The sequence below is a fragment of the Geotrypetes seraphini genome, chromosome 1, assembly GCF_902459505.1.
Source record: "Geotrypetes seraphini chromosome 1, aGeoSer1.1, whole genome shotgun sequence".
Classification (NCBI taxonomy): domain Eukaryota; kingdom Metazoa; phylum Chordata; class Amphibia; order Gymnophiona; family Dermophiidae; genus Geotrypetes; species Geotrypetes seraphini.
The window spans coordinates 34,066,114-34,083,720 of record NC_047084.1 but is presented as its reverse complement, the minus strand read 5'-3'; the positions used below and the strand labels follow the sequence as shown (position 1 = coordinate 34,083,720).

The window sequence follows — 17,607 nt, the reverse complement described above, 5'->3', positions numbered from 1 at the left end:
CATCAGACAAGGGCTTGTCGTTACCTCAGTTACGTAAATGAGTTAAGAAGCCAACTAGGGGAGGTGGGAGGGATATGAGAATATCTGGCTGTTGTCGCCAGATAACACCTGTTATGGTAAGTAACTGTTTTATCCTAAGACAAACAGGCAGCATATTATTACGTATGGGACTCTCTAGCTGAAAATAATGGGATGGAGGGAGAGTTGGCCATTAGGTAGAAAATAAATTCTGTAAAACTGCTTGGCCAAAATGACCATCTCATCTGGAATAGAATTCTAGACAGTAGTGAGATGTGAATGTGTGGATTGAGGACCAATTGGCTGCTTTGTAAGTTTCATCAATGAGAGTAGATCATAAGAAAGCCATGGAGGCTGCCATTGCTTGAATTTTGTGTGCCATAACACGTCCCTTGAAGTGCAACCCAGCCTGAGTACAGCAGAAGGAAATACAGGCCGCCAACCATGTAGAAATAGTTCTCTTGGTAACAGGACAGCCGGGTCTGTTGGGATCAAAGGAGATGAACAGCTGAGGTGAAGTCCTGTGTGACTTAGTTCTTTGAAGATAGTATGCTAGAGCACACTTACAGTCCAATGTATGAAGACCTCATTCTCCCAGATGAGAATGAGGTTTTGGAAAGAAGACTGGAAGTATAATGGATTGATTGAGATGAAATTCTGTTACAACTTTTGGAAATAATTTAAGATGAGTGCGAAGAATCACCTTGTCATGGTGAAATACTGTATAATGTGGATCAGAAACCAACACTTGATGTTCACTGACCCGACGAGCAGCAATAACAGCAATAGAAAATACAAGTTTTCAAGTAAGAAATTTTAGATGAGCAGATACTAGCAGTTCAAAAAGAGGTTTCATTAATTTTGCAAGAACTACGTTAAGATCCCAGACAACTGGAGGCAGTTTCAGTGGAGGTTTGGAATTAAAAAGTCCTTTCATAAACCTAAAAATCAGAGGATGAGAGGCCAGAGGTTTATTGTTAATAGGAGCATGGAAAGCACTAATAGCACTGAGGTGTACTCTGACCAGGTGTAGTTCTGATACCAGATGGAGAAGATAATCCAAAACTTAAGAAAGTGGAGCAGTTGACGGATCGTGATGATGAAAACAATACCATGATGTAAATCGTGTCCACTTCTGTTGATAGCATTGCTGTGTAGAAGGCTTTCTGGATGCAGCAAAAATAGCTTGAACTGAATCAGAGAGATGAAGATCAGAGGAAGTTACACCAAAAGGTACCAAGCTGTCAAGTGTAGAGATTGAAGACTGGGATGTAATTTGGATCCGTGACTTTGAGTGAGCAGAGATGGAAAGATCTGTAGTGGAATGGATCCTTGACTGTCAGCTGAAGTAGAGGGGAGACCCAAGGTTGTCTGGGCCACTGAGGAGCTAACAAAATCATGCTAACTACTTCTCTCTTGAGTTTGACCAACATCTTCAGAATAAGAGGGATTGGAGGAAATGCATAAAGGAATTTGTTCGACCAATCTAGGAGAAATGTATCTACCTCAAGACATTGTGGAGAAAATTGTCTTGAGCAAAATTGAGGTAATTTGTGATTGATGGGAGATGCAAAAAGTTCTGAGGGGTTCCCCATATTTGGAAAATGTGAAGGAGTATTTTGGAGTTCAGAGACCACTCGTGAGGTTGAAGAATTCTACTGAGTTTGTGCATTAAAATATTCTGATCCCCTTGGACATATAAAGCCTTTAGGAATATATTGCGAGGAATTGCCCAATTCCATATATGTTGAGCCTCTTTACAAAGGAGAAGAGAGCCCATACAGCCATGTTTGTTTATATAAAATATCACAACTTGGTTGTCTGTTTGGACTAATACAATGTGGTTGAACAGAGCATCTTGAAAAGTGATGAGAGCCTTTAAATGGCTTTTAATTCCAGCCCAGCCAGTGTAATTCCAGCAAGTGTAATGATTTCTCTTGCGAATTCCAAAAACCTTACATCATGAGACCGTCCAGGTGAACTCCCCAAGAATGCATGGACACATCTGTTGTGAGAACTTTTTGATGTGGAGGGAAGGGAAACAGAAGACCCTTGGAAAGATTCACCGGATTCATCCACCACTGAAGACATTTCTGAAGTGATGGAGTGACTTTGATCTTTTTTGTCAAAGGGTTGTGGACTTGAGACCATTGAGATGCTAGAGTCCACTGTGGCACCCTGAGATGTAGGAAAGCAAATGGAGTGACATGAACTGTGGATGCCATGCGACCTATAAGTCGCATTACCTGTCTGGTTGGTAGCGTTTGCAAAGTAGATAATTGATTGCAAAGATGAATTATTTTGTCTTGTCTCTGCTGAGGAAAAAAAAAAAAAAAGACTGCCTTGGAAACTTCTGAAAGCTAAGTTACTTAGAATTTTATATTCTGCTCTTAACACTGATTATAGCATTATACCTGCTTAATTTCTCTTCTCCTCTATAACTGCTTCTGACTTTAAAAAAATTATCTGTCCTCTGGTAAATCATATTTCCTCTTCCGTCTCATAGGAAAAAGGGTAAGAAACTATATTAACTCTACTTAAATCCTGTGTGCTTCTGGCAAGTGAGAAGTGGCAAGTGTGCTTGAGACTCAAGTTGGGAAAATCCTGGTTTTTTAAATCCTGTGTTTTAGGGTAGATACTAATTTGGTATAAAGGCTGTATTTTTGAACCTCAATTCAGTTACTAATCTTCAGCCATTGTGTCTGTCTGATTAGGTGTTAGAAGGGAGTGGCCGGGATTTACTAAGATGACTGCATTTTCTGGGACAGTTCTGAGGAAGACAAAAAAAAAAAAAGACTGCCTTGTCAGAATTTCATATTCTGCTCTTAACACCGATTATAGCATTATACCTGCTTAATTTCTCTTCTCCCTAACTGCTTCTTACAAAAAAAAAAAAAAATGATCTGTCCTCTGCTAAATCATATTTCCTCTTCCTTTTCATAGGAAAAAAGGTAAGAATTATAGTCCCACCCACTCACTAGTGCTGACCGATTTCCAATTCGAATCAATTCACCAATTCACTTTGGGTGAATCGATTCGGGGTGGGGGGGGGTTAAACGTACTCACCGATTCATGTTGGCCCCCTTGCCACCAATCTATTTTTGCAAACCCGTTCAGGCTTTCCCTCTGCCAGAGTCCTTCCATCTACTGTAACTTCCTGTTTTGCAAAACCGGAAGTTATATCAGAAGAAAGGACTTCAGCAAAGGGAGTGCCAAGCGGACCTCTGTGCGCGGATTGGCAGCAAGGTGGCTCTCTCCTTCTCGGAAGCATTTCTCCTCTCCTCCCCACATCTATCTTTTAATTCCAAGCAAAATCGGCGGTAGCAAATTTTATTCATTAACCTGCCACTAGTCCGGTGTCTTCTCTCCATTCGGCTGCCCAAGCGGAAACAGGAAGTTTTCACTGAGGGTGTGCCGCAGGGAAGAGAAGATGCAAGGAGTGGCAGCAGAAGAACTCTGTGGATTGCTGAATCACTACCACCACCAGCAACAAGTTTTAAAATCAAAATAAAGGTAGAATAGGGAGAGGCGCAATGGACTTGGGGGAGTTGGTGGAATGGAGAGGGAGAGATGGACCTGGGGGAAAAAATGAGAGAGATGAACTTGGTGGAGGGGGGGGAAGATGGTTGGGGAGATTTAGGGAGATGGGGATTTAGGGAGGGAAGGAACAGAAAAAAAAGAGAAGTTGGATACAAGGGATGGTGTAGACGGGGAGGGATAGAGATACTGGATAGAAGGGTAGTTGGAAAGAAAAAGGGAATGCTGGTGGACCCTGGGGTGGTGGGGAAGGAGGGAGAGAGGCTGGATGAAAGGGTAGTTGAGAAAGGAGAGATGGTGGATCTGGAGATGGTGGGGTCCATAGCTGCAGCTGCAGGGATGGAGATGAAAAAAAGGAAACATGCTAGACCTCTGGGGGAGGGAAGGGAAATAAATGGAAGGAGAGCCAGAAATGGAAGATGGATGGTTAGCATGGAGAAAGAAGAAAATGACAAATGGGCAGGAGACCTTGGCAAGCGAGTTATCAGAAGAAGTTTGTCGCAGAGCCTGAGACCAACATGATTTGAATAATGACCAGACAACAAAAAGTAGAAAAATAATTTTATTTTCTGTTTTGTGATTACAATGTGTCAGATTTGAAATGTGTATCCTGCCAGAGCTGGTATTAGACTGCGAACGTGAGCTAGGATTTAAGAGAGAGAGGAAAAGTCTTTTTTGTTTATTTTGTTTACACCACAGTGCCAGTGTGGATAGAAGAGGGCAAAAGTGGTGGAGTGGGAGTGGATGAAGAGGCTATAAAATAAACCTACCAGGATGTTTGGGGGAGAAAAAAAACACCCAATTGGGCAGGAAAATCGAATCATAATTTTTTTCCCCGAATCGGGCAGCACTACCACCCATCTCTCACCCCACCCTTCCCAGGGATCACTGCTCATATATAGAGAAACAAATAATCAAGATTATACTTCCCCCTCCCCATTCGCGGTTTCCGCACTCGCGATTTCACATAATGGTGATTTTTTGGGGGGAGGGGAAAAAAACAACAACCCATATTTTTGCCTTCCACCCGGCATCCCGGCCTTACCTGGTGGTCTAGCGGGCTTTCGGGGCAGGAGAGATCTTCCTACGCTCCTGCCCCGTGTAGATCGCCAATAGGAAATGGTTGTGGGGAGTTCCCGTTGTAGTCTCCAAGCAACTGAAATGCAGGGGACCTGGGGAAAGGAAGAAGCGATATGGATCGCTTTGAAAAGAGAAGATGAAACTTCTATCTAAATAGATGTAATCTACAGACCTCCAATTCAATTGCAGCAAATTGATAAAGATCCGATTGCAGATATCCAAAAGTTCAGAAAGAAAGAGGAGGTGCTGCTGTTGGGCAACTTCAATCTGCTAGATGCGGACTGGAAAGTTCCATCTGCAGAATCAGAAAGAAGTAGGGAGATTGTGGATACCTTTCAAGAGGCTCTGCTCAGACAAATGGTGACGGAACCCATGAAGGAAAAAGTGATACTAGATCTGGTCCTCACAAAAGGGGAGAGTATCTCTAATGTTCGAGTGGGTACCCACCTGAGAAATAGCAATCATCAAACGGTTTAATCTGATATAACAGCTAAAGTGGAGGGCAGACACACAAAACTCTAGATTTCAAGTCCTAGATTTCAAACGTACAGACTTTAGTAAAATGGAATATGGGCAATGGAAAAACAGTGGTCTAAGCTGAAAGGAGCAATAAAAATGGCTACTGACCTTTATGTGAGGAAAGTAAATAAAAACAAGAGAAAAAGGAAACAGAAATGGTTCTCTAAACTTGTGGTGGAGAAAATAAAGGCAAAAGAGCAGACATTCGAGAAATATAAAACACCCAAGAAGAGGAATACAGAAAGAACTATTAGGTGAAACTAAAAGAAGCCAAGAGAGATACATCTGGCGAAAGTGCAAGCAGAAGAGCAAATGGCTAGAAATGTAAAAAAGGGAGGCAAACATTTTTTCAGATACATTAGTGAAAGGAGAAGATGAAAAATGTAATTGCGAGACTAAAAGATGATATGTATCGATATGTGGAGAGTGATGAGGAAAAAAGCAAACATGTTAAACAAATACTTCTGTTCTGTGTTCACAGAAGATCATCCTGGAGAAGAACCGAGATTGTCTGGCAAAGTTACACCCAACAATGGAGTACAGTAGACCCCCGTGAATTTGCGGTTCGAGAATTGCGGCTTAGTCATTTGCGGTATTTTCTGACTGCCTCTTCCGGTCAGAAAAAACAGGGAATGACTTAGTCCGCGAATCAGCCTTCTGCACAGTCGTCGATTCCAATCAGCCTTCTACACAACTGATTCCTCCTCCTCTCCCCCCGGTTAGCCAATCAGTCTTCTGCACAGCCAATTTCTCCTCTCCCCCCCACCCCCCGTCAGCCTTCTGCACAACCAAACCACCTGCCAACCGCCTGCCAGCCTAAATATTGTTTTTTTAGCACCCACCACTGCCCCTGCAGCCTTCTCCCACCTCCGATCCGCTCCTAAACCGCATTTGCAGTTTTCTGAAATTCGTGGGTGCTCCTGGACCAGAACCCCCACAAATTTCGGGGGAGTACTGTAGATACCGTGCCAGTCTCTGAAGAAAATGTTTATTAACAACTTGAAAAATTGAAAGTGGACAAACAATGGGACTAGACGGGATCCATCCCAGGATATTGAGGGAACTCAGAGAGGTTCTGGCAGGTCTTATTAAAGATTTGTTCAACAAATCTTTGGAGACGGGAGTGGTTCCTGGGGATTGGAGACGAGCAGATATGGTCCCTATTCACAAAAGTGGTCGCAGAGATGAAGCGGGAAACAACAGGCAGGTAAGCCTCACTTTGGTTATTGGAAAAATAATGGAAGCGTTGCTGAAAGAAAGGATAGTGACATTCCTAGAATCAAATAGGTTACAGGATCCAAGGCAACTTGGTTTTACTAAAGGTAAATCATGCCAAACAAATCTGATTGAATTTTTTGATTGGGTGACCAGAGAATTGGATCAAGTGCATATGCTAGATGGAATTTACTTAGATTTCAGCAAAGCCTTTGACACGGTTCCTCATAGAAGGCTCTTGAACAAACTTGATAGGCTGAAGTGGTGAAATGGATTAGAAACTGGTTGAAGGGCAGACGCCAGAGGGTGGTGGTTAATGGAATTCGCTCGGAGGAGGGAAAGCTAAGTAGTGGAGTCCCTCAGGGATCAGTGCTGGTGCAGATCCTGTTCAATATGTTTGTGAGCAACATTGCCGAAGGGACAGAAGGAAAAGTTTGCCTTTTTGCAGATGATTCCAAGATTTGTAACACAGTAGACTTTGAGGAGGGAGTGGAAAACATGAAAAAGGATCTGCAAAAGTTAGAGGAATGGTCTAATATCTGGCAACTAAAATTAAATGCAAAGAAATGCAGAGTAATCAGAAGGAACCTGTGCTGGGAGGTGAGAGATTGATACGCACGGATGAGGAGAGGGACCTTGGGGTGATAGTGTCTGAAGATCTAAAGTCAAAGAAAGAGTGTGACAAGGCGATGGCTGTTGCCAGAAGGGATGCTAGGCTGTATAGAGAGGCATGACCAGTAGAAGAAAGAAGGTGTTGATGCCCCTGTACAGGTCGATGGTGAGGCCCCACTTGGAGTATTGTGTTCAATTTTGAAGACCGTATCTGGCAAAGGACATAAGACTTGAAGCGGTCCAAAGGAAGACGATGAAAATGGTAGGAGGTTTGCACCAGAAGATGTATGAGGAGAGACTGGAAGCCCTGAATATGTATATGTTAGAGGAAAGGAGGGACAGGAGAGAGAGGAAAGGAGGGACAGGGGAGAGAGGAAAGGAGGGACAGGGGAGAGAGGAAAGGAGGGACAGGGGAGATATGATTCAGACGTTCAAATACTTGAAAGGTATTAATGTAGAACAAAATATTTTCCAGAGTAAGGAAAATGGTAAAACCAGAGGGCATAATTTGAGGTTGAGGGGTGGTAGACTCAAGAGTAATGTTAGTAAATTCTTCTTTACGGAGAGGGTGGTTGATGAATAGAATGTACTCCCGAGGGAGGTGGTGGAGAAGAAAACGGTGACAGAGTGGGATGAACACAGAGGATCTCTAATCAGAAAATATTGGGTATATATTGAAGGAACTAAGGCCAGTACTGGGCAGACTTGCACAGTCTGTGTTCCGTATATGGACATTCAGTTGAGGATGGACTGGGGAGGGCTTCGATGGCAGGGATGGTTAAGATGGGCTCGAGCTTTGACAGAGACTTCAGTAGATAGAACCTAAGCACACTACCAGACAGGACTCTGGGTTTCTGGGCCAGAAATATCATTTACATTAAATGATTAATTTAAGAAGCATGTATGGTTGAGCAGACTGGATGGACGATTCGGGTCTTTATCTGCCGTCATTTACTATGTTACTATGTTTGTGGAAGATAAGTTCTCAGCCGATTTGTGTCTAAAATTGCTACTGTAAACTGGAGACATTGTGAAAGTTGTAGCTGAGATTTTGGAAAATTGACTTCGAACCCTAGCTATTGAAGAATTTCTATTGTATATTTTGTTGCTAAGCAAACTGCCTGAGGAGACGAGTCTTTGATAACCAATCGTCCAGATGAGGAAATACTTGGAAACCATAGGAATAAAATGTTTATGTTTTATTAACATTTGATATACCGCTTAAGCATATTACAGATCTAAGCGGTTTACAATAAAATGCTACTGCAACCACTACCAGACATTTTGTGAAAACTCTTGGGAGATAACCTTAGGCCAAAAGGAAGAACTTTGTACTGATAATGTTGATGAGCTATTCTGAATCAAAGAAACTTTCTGTAATTTGGGTACATGGAAATGTGAGTATAGGCTTCTTTGAGATCTAGAGAGCATAGCCATTCGTTTTAATCTAAAAGGGTATATAACATCGCCAGAGACAACGTGAAAATTTTCTCTGACGAGATATTTGCTGAGATTTCAGAGATCGAGAATTGGATGTATACCTCCCGTCTTCTTTGGAATTAGAAAATATCTGGAATAAAACCCCTGATTTTTTTCAGTAGGAGAACTTCCTCTTTGGCATTTAACTGAAGTAAAGCGTCTATTTCCTGAAGAAGGGACGTCTGCTGAGATGTAAGAGAGGAGTCTCTCGGAGGGTAGTTTGAAGGAATGAAAACAAAATGCAGGGAGTGCTCTTCCTTTATGACTTTTAAAACCCAGGTATCAATGGTAATGAGAGTCCAACATGTGTAAATGCTGGCAGACAACCTCAGACGGGAAGAGGAAGTGGCTTTAAGAGTGTTAATTTGACTATGCTCTCTAGAAGCTGAGCTGGCTTCCGAGACGTAGATGGTTGTTGTCTTTGAGATTTTTTCTGTTTTTCTCTCTTCTGAGGTGGTGGTTTCACTGAGGAAGAAGTAGTAGTATATCATCTCTTATAAGAGCAAGCTTGACTTCTGAATAAGTTTGTTAGATTGAGTTTTCTTAGTTTTAATGAGAGTTCATGTTGAGTCAATTTCTGTATAGCGAACTCCACTTTCTCCCCAAAAAGCTTTTCCCTAACACATGAAATATTAGCTAATCGGTCTTGAAGAATAAGATATATATCAGAAACCTGTAACCAAGCCAAACGCCTCATAGCTATGGTCATAGACGAAGCTCCACATGTCAATTCAAAGGCATCAAAAACGAGCAATATATTTTCTTGTTAGTGACATAGCATAAGTAATATGTTTAAATTCAGACAACTGAGCATATGAAATATACTGATCAACATCTGTTACCTTCTTTGCTAATTGTTTAAGATAAAAAGACATGAAAAAAATTATAATTCAAAACTCGATTAGCTAACATCGAGTTTTGATACAAACGTCAGCCAAATCCATCCATAGTTCTGCCTTCACATCCTAGAGGAACTGTGGCATAAACTAGTACTAGATGTTTCCTTTAGAGTGGATTCTACCAATAACGATTGGTATTTTAGTTGTGGTCTATGAAACCCTGGACAAGAAATAATTCTATACAGAGAATCCAACTTTCTAGGAGCCACGATTACTGTCAGTGGTGTCCCCCAATTCTTTAGAACTCTTTCAATAGAGGATGAAGAGGCAATTTCAGAAGCTCTTTAGGAGGTTCATCATAATCTGAAGCCTCCAATAACTATGCTCTAGGCTCCATATCTGCTTTTAATTTACAGGTCAATCCCCATCCTGAAAGAGGAAAAAAAGGGGAGGGGTGAAACAAAAGGAAAGAAAATAGATTTCTTTTTTTTTTTTTTAGTCATGAAGCTAAAATAAAAGCAACAGAAGAAAAAATGAAGAAAAAGTACGCACAGGTAAGGCACTCAGAAAATACATGCAGCTAACAGAAGCACAACTTCTTCACTCCGCAGTAAACAAAGAACTGAGATACCGCGAGCCCTCGTCAGGAAGGAAGGAACTTGCGCATGCGCGGTAGCGGGCAGTCTAAAAGTTTTGGATTTCTTAAAAGTGCTAGTGCACTTTTCACTGTCCGTGCCGGGCTCCGTGGATGATATCGCTAATGCTGCCTGCTTGTCTTAGGATAATGTTATTTATAGATCACAAAAGCTTTCAAGTTTTATGCGGTTTACAAAGAAGATGGGCTGACCATTCTACTCAAACAGTCCTAAATCTATAAACTGTTATCTTTAGTTGTACATACTTAAAATAAAGTATAATGTTATATCTCAAAACCCCTCAACCCTATGTTGAATAAAATACCTGAACAGCACACTCAGAACAATGTCAAACTATTACACAGTATCCATATTGTCAAGTCAAAGTTTTTACATTAAAGCAAATGAGAACTAACTGGACTGCATATAGATCATTGGTCATACTGTTTTGAATATGGAGCCTAATAACATTATATGAGAATTAAAAGAGGAGCTTACAATTTCAAAAATAAAGAAGCAAAAGTGACATTCCTGAATCAAAACATGGAATATATTCAATGTGGACATGTGAACTACTCCATGGTACATGGTAGATAACAAATAGTAAAAACAAATCGGTACATACGTGGAAAGAGTTGTTGAATTTCCCTTTGAAGTTCAGCTCGGCAAGTATCCTTCTTCTTCAAATCACAGGCCTGTTGCTGACAATTTTGAAACAACTCTAGTACTTGCTGACTTAACTGAAAAAAAAACACAAAAAAATATGAGTTATAAACTATAAAAGCAACATTATTACCATTTTGATTTGATTTATTAACAAAAGTTTAAAGCAGTTTACAATAAAAAGATAATCATGAATAATTTGCATTTTTTCAATCAGCAATAAAAATTTAAAATATGCCACATGGCATCATGAATTGTACACCTCAAAAATTTAGCCTACTCAAAAGAGAGGGGTCAGAATGTTATGTACTATAGAAAAAGACCGGCTCAACTCTCAATAGGCAACTGGGACTGAGGGTTCTTCACACCGTAATAAATTAAATCTGAATTCAAGTTCTTAAACTTAGGCTTTTAATCAGTTTATGGGAACTTCTTATAAATCAATAAAGAGTTCACCAGGATGTATTCGCACATAATTGCACCCTAGAGTGCACCACAGGAATAGCCCACAAACATCATTCTGTCCAGCCCCAAGAATATTTTTAAATCAAATTAAATCAAAACAGTGCTAGAGACTTGTGTGAATAAATTATAAGTCCTGAAAAGTTCCCCACAGTGCCAGGTGCATAATCAATATGTGAGAATTTCAAAAATGTTTAACAGTGTTAAATCACTACAACAAGTCCCCCGTATATCCAAAACAGCATACTGTTTGATCAAACTTTCAACTTATAATCCTCATCACAGGGGGACTTACCTTGATGAAGACCACAAATATCTGTCTGGTTCAAAAGTCCATTAAAGGGAATGCCTCAGCTGATCGCCCTACAAAGCCCTGTTTCGTGTCCTTCTTCAAGGGCAAACTCAAGGGCACTTCACCCAGATGTAGATTTGAATGCTGCTCCTCATAAGTGCGGCTCAACTTTCACACAAGCCGCACTTATGAAGAGCAGCTTTCAGATCTACCGAGTTCATGGAGTGGCTGTGGAGACTCTCTCTTAGAGATAACATATACATTAATGAAAGTGAATGAGTGTCTTGGATTAATCAACTAGCAAAAAAGTTAAGATTGAAGATAAGAAGTCAAAGGAAAAAAGAGAATTTCATATGCATTTAAAAATACAGCATTAAGAGAAATAGTCAAAATTCCAAATACTGTACTATTTGAAAAGTACAGGATCACTTTTACATGAAAGAGAGAGAATTTCAATGCAATTAGACGCCCAGTATATTACCAAAAGAGACAAGAAGTGTATATTAGATTAATTGAAAGCCCTACTGAAACAGAATGAATGAATGGGGTTATATAAACCATTAAAGGTACTGCTCCACTGATCTTGGAGGAGGGATTTTTGAAGGGAGCGAGTTGATTGCAGGGATGTGTAAAGCCGGGTTGGGTGAAAATCCTGTCAGTCAATGAATCAATTAGCAAAAAAGCTAAGATTGAAAATAAGAAATCACAGGAAGTCACAGGCTCCTCCACTGCTCTAAACTCCCTCCAGCTGGCAGGCCTGCTCTTCAAAATGGTGGGACTTCCTCTTCCCGGTGCATCCTGGGATGCACTGGAGAGAGGCCTAAGGCTCGGACTGGCCCAGGCGCCTAAGGTGTCTCCATGGTGCAACCTCACCTGGAGTACTGCGTTCAATTCTATTTTCCTTTTCTCAAGAAAGATATAGCAGCACTAGAAAAGGTTCAAAGAAAAGCGACCAAGATGATAAAAGGGATGGAACTTCTCTCGTATGAGGAAAGACTAAAAAGGTTAGGGCTCTTCAGCTTGGAAAGAGAAGGCAGAGGGAAGATATGATTGAAGTCTATAAAATTCTGAGTGAAGTAGAAAGGGTGTAAGTGGATTGATTTTTCACTCCGTCAAAAATTACAAAGACTAGGGAACACTCAAAACTGCAGGGAAATACTTTTAAAACCAATTTTTTTCACTCAGAGAATAGTTAAGCTCTGGAAAGCACTGCCAGAGGTTGTGGTAAAAGTGAATGGTTTGGACAAATTCCTGGAGGAAAAGTCAATAGTCTGTTAAGACATGGGGGAAGCCTCTGCTTGCCCTGGATCGGTAGAAACATGATGGCAGATAAAAGACTCCAACAAGCGCTCGTTTCACCAACATTTATTTGGTTTCTTCAGGTATTCTCAAATCCAGCTTCCATCAGCATAGCGTGCACAACGGCACAGGAGAACCAGGTTATTGCAATAGCAAACAACAGACTCACTTCTGCCCAGAAGTGATCCATTGCTTGCTATTTCAATAACCTGGTTCTACTGTGCTGTTGTGCACGCTATGCTGATGGAAGCTGGATTTGAGAATCCCTGAAAAAAGCAAATGAATGTTGGTGAAACGAGCGCTTGTTGGAGTCTTTTAGCTCTGTCGTGGACCATGAGAAGCTTTTGAACGCCTCTGAAAAGAGCACCAGCGTACCTCTGTCAGTAGTAGTGTTCTCTGGCGCCAAAGCTAAGTGTTTTCTGCTTCTGCTTTTTTCAGCTTTTTGTATTACAAACTTTATAACTTTATATTTAAATGTGTTTATAAGACCAAAGTGCAGAAAACAACATCAACAGCAGAATACAGCCATTTTCTTAGTATAAGATCACAAGGAACAAACCCCCTAAACCCCCTACCCCACCTCCACCCCCCTTCCCCCCTAACCCTCCCTTACCAACACAACCCAAGAGAGGCACAAAATACATCTGAACAGAAGATGAATCATGTATTCAAGAGACGACTTCTCGCAAGTGGTGTAAGGTCCCTCCAGAAAGGCTCCCAAATCAGACGGAAGCAGTCGCCCGCACAAGAATCAAGGTCTACAAATTGTCTGCGTTCCAAAGAGGCTTGTACAATCATTGCCGAGCACCACTGGCTATATGTCGGGGGTTCACTGGACAGCCAGCCGGTCAGGATGGTCTTTTTGCCCAGCAACATAACTCGAGACACAAATGCTGACATGGTTTAGGGGAGAGTATCAAATAGAAGCCAAACAGCGCTCTTGGAGCTGTCCACCGTCGGCCCCATAATGCAGATGTAAAGTATCCCAATCGAGTCCAAGAGGACACTATAGTCAGACATGTCCAAAACATATGGCCCAAGGTGGCCTGAACCTGACCACACTTAGGACAGCCATGGGATGGCGATATTCCCATACGGAAAGCCCACATGGGTGAAATATCAAAAAAAATTTCAATTGTAATTCCCAATGCAGTACATTTCTTGTTAATTTATGAAAATTTTTCAATCGTTGTTGTAATTGATGTGCAGTAAGTACACAGTGTAAATCTACCTCCCATGCTGCAGCAAGAATCTCAAAGTTAGTACCGGGCTGACTGTCTCTGATGCCCATATGATGAAATTGTAATGGAATATGCTGCTTAGCTGAAAGACTGAACATCTCCTTCAGTGTTTACATAAGGTCTTCAGTTAAGTGACATGCTGGCAGGGCCTGTATTAATGTCGTAATTGACAATAGGAAAAAATGTCCAGTCTAGGTAACTTATATTTACAGCGTAGGGTTTCAAAGGAGATCAAAAGACCATCCTCCATAAACAATTGAACAAATAGCAAAATCCCCCAGATGCCCAGCTCTGAAATGACTGACTGAATCTCTGGCAGAAAGTTTAGATTACCCTGAATAGGGAGATAAGGAGACACCGAAGGGGACAAAGACAGTACCTTGTAGACCCAACACCACATCCGTCGCGTCAGAGCAAAGACTGGATAGCTCCCCACCACGGCATGAAGGACAGGGCTAGTTTACATGTAATATAAAACTAAAATGATATGGGGCGAGTAAGGAGAGCTCAAGGACTGGATCAGAAAAACAAGTGCCCCTAAACCAGTCATTGATGTGTCTCATCTAACATGCCATCGTGTACCATCGAATATTTAATAAGCCATATCCCCCGTCTCAAGGTAAACATACCCTGTTCAGAGTCGGACATGGTCTCTTACTCCCCAAAATAAATTTTTGCAATCCACGTGTTAAGCTGATGATGGTGAAAATGAGATAGCAAAAGTGGGAGAACTTGAAATCTGTACAGCCATTTTGGAAATAAGACCATATTGTATAAAGCCACTGATAATGGGAAAGTAGACCAAAGAGTCAAAGAATGAAGAGTATCAGCAAGTAAGGAGTCAACATTACATGCATAAAGTGTTGTAAGATCTCGAGGAATCCACTCTCCCAAATATTTAAGAGGTCTGAGCCCAAGAACAGGGAAAAGCTCCCTCTCAATTGTCCGAAAGTGTGGCTGGAATGGCCAGAGCCATGGGGATTTAGTGTAAACCCTGAACAGAACCAGAACTCTTCAAGGGATTGCAGTAGGTGGGGGATCGACCAATGGGGATTAGATAAGGTAAAAATTAAGTCATCGGCAAAAGCCAAGGCCTTAACTGACTTCTTAGGAAATTGAAGCCCGGCCACATCGGGATCCCGCACCACAGTATGGAGAAAGGGTTCTAACTAAAGAAGAAATAGAAGAGGGGACAAAGGACAACCCTGTCTAGTGCCGCGTTTGATGGCAAAGGGGTCAGTAATACGATCATTGACTAAGAGGTGCACCGCTGGATCAGAGTATAAGGTCTTAAGGGCCTGCAGATACCAACCCTCGACATCCATATAATCTAACACAGTAAATAAATACAGTATAATCTCGTAATAACAGACTTCAAGAGACCTGGAAAAACAGTCCATTATATCCAGAGTCCGTTATATCCAGAGTTACATTTTTTAAGACTTTATTTAGGTCAACTTGAAACAACTTTCAATCAATTAACAACAGTCACTGCACAAGTGTATCAGCAACATCAAGAACAAAACTCAGCAAAACATTGGTATGGTACGAAATAATTGCACAACCAGAACACTAAAAGATGTTCTAAAGCATTATGTCGTATTGTACTGGAAAGAAAAATACTCTGTCTTTTTCTTCTGGGCTGCATTTTGATACTATATCACTGGCCCGCCATGTGCCTTGTAGGCGGAGCATGCATGTCATAAGAACATAAGAAAATACCTTCACCGGATCAGACCGAGGTACATCAAGTCCGGCGATCCGCTCCCGCGGCGGCCCATTAGGTTCTCTATTTTGAAGACCTGAAATTACCGTATCCCTCAATATGATTTGCAAGAAGGTGTATATCCAACTTGCGTTTGAAACCCAGAAGAGTATTCTCCGCCACAACATCCTCCGGAAGAGAATTCCAGGCGCCCACCACTCGTTGTGTGAAACTAAACTTCCTGACATTTATCCTGAACCTGCTGCCATACAGTTTCAGGCTGTGTCCTCTTGTCCGTGTCACATTTGAAAATGTTAGCAATGCTGCTTCTTGGTTTATTTTATCAAATCCTTTTAATATTTTAAAAGTCTCTATCAAATCGCCTCGCAGTCTTCTCCTCTCGAGTGTAAACAGTCCCAGTTTCCTAAGGCGTTCTTCGTAGCTCAAATTTTTCATTCCTTTGACTAGTTTCGTGGCTCGCCTTTGCACTCTCTCCAACAGAGTTATGTCCTTCTTGAGGTAAGGAGACCAGTGTTGGATACAGTATTCTAAGTGTGGTCTGACCATTGCTCTATAAAGTAGCATTATGACTTCTTCCGATCTACTCGTAATCCCGTTCTTGATCATGGCCAACATCCTGTTTGCTTTCTTCGCCGCCGCCGCACACTACGCCGATGGCTTTAGGGTTCTGTCTATCAGTACCCCCAAAACCCTTTCATGTTCGCATTTTGCTAATGTTACCCCAAACAATCTATACTCGTGTTCTTTGTTCTTCTTTCCTAGATGCATCACCTTGCATTTATTTATGTTAAAATTCATCTGCCACTTTGTCGCCCACGTTTCCAGCTGTCTTAGATCCTTCTGGAGCTCCTCGCAGTCACTTTGAGAGCCAACCGCCCGACATAGTTTTGTATCATCGGCGAACTTTATTATATTGCATGTTGTTTCCTCCTCAAGATCGTTTATAAAAATATTGAACAAAATAGGCCCAAGAACCGAGCCCTGGGGCACTCCACTAGTCACTTTCACCCAGTCCGAGAATTTCCCGTTTATGCTAACCCTCTGCATTCTGTTTTCTAACCATTTATCGATCCATCTGTGCACTTCTCCTCCTATTCCATGGCTTAGTAGTTTCTTCATAAGCCTTGCATGTGGGACCTTGTCAAACGCTTTCTGGAAGTCCAAGTAAACTATGTCTACTGGATCCCCATTATCCATATGTTTGTTCACTTTCTCGAAGAATTGTAGTAAATTTGTCAAACAGGATTTCCCTTTCCTGAAGCCGTGTTGACTATCCCTTATTAGGTTGTGGTCATCCAAATGTCCGTTATAGCCGAAGAAAATTACAGCTAAAAGTTGCTCTCAGGACCAAAATAGTTTTATTAACCATATTTCCAAAATTCATTCAATCCAAATGTCTAAATAATCTAAAAATTTTGCAATACGGCTAGAACCACGTGCTTTTTCAAATTAATCCAATTTTTTTTTTTCCCCAGCATGGTATCAAAGTTTTGTTAAAAGTGCGAAGTCTATTATTTTGTTAACTCCAAAACTATTCATTAAACAATCACCATATAAAGAAGAAGGCTCTTCCTGCCCAATTTATGCCAATTATATTTAGATATAGAGTCTCAAAAACAGATATAAGACCTCACCACTGTCAGAAAGCCATCAGGGATCTCTACCAAAAGTCCACAGCCACCTCAGATCGGTCTTACCTTCAGAGCCCAAGCCCCACTTCTGTGTTTTCACCTCTCTCTGACAAGGCTCAAGCAATGCCTCCTCTCCTGTTTTCCTCTCAGCACCAACTCAGCCCCCAACTCCCACTGCGGGAGAGGCACTTCAAAGTCCACACACTTGTGACAGAACACCGCCTGCTGCCATACTAAAGACCTGCCGCAGGCTCTCTCCACTGTCCACTCGCTCCCGGCGCGTATGCCCCTCCCAGAGTTCCACTTTCCCTGCAGTGAGCTCTGGATACTCAGGCCAAGCCTCCACTCCGGCGTTCTCC

The 17,607-nt window shown here is 41.6% G+C and overlaps 1 protein-coding gene across 8 annotated transcripts in view; it reads right to left on the bottom strand.

The window, feature by feature from the left end:
* Positions 1-17,607, bottom strand: part of TENT2 (terminal nucleotidyltransferase 2) — a 237,693-nt gene that overhangs the window by 139,604 nt on the left and 80,482 nt on the right. For all 8 annotated transcript variants that reach the window (XR_004537976.1, XM_033929678.1, XM_033929630.1 and 5 more), the window contains one exon: positions 10,560-10,674. Coding sequence is in view for 7 of the 8 variants with exons in the window: in XM_033929678.1 (XP_033785569.1) it covers positions 10,560-10,674 (115 nt within the window). In the remaining variant the exon portion in view is untranslated. The remainder of the gene's footprint in view (positions 1-10,559; positions 10,675-17,607) is intronic.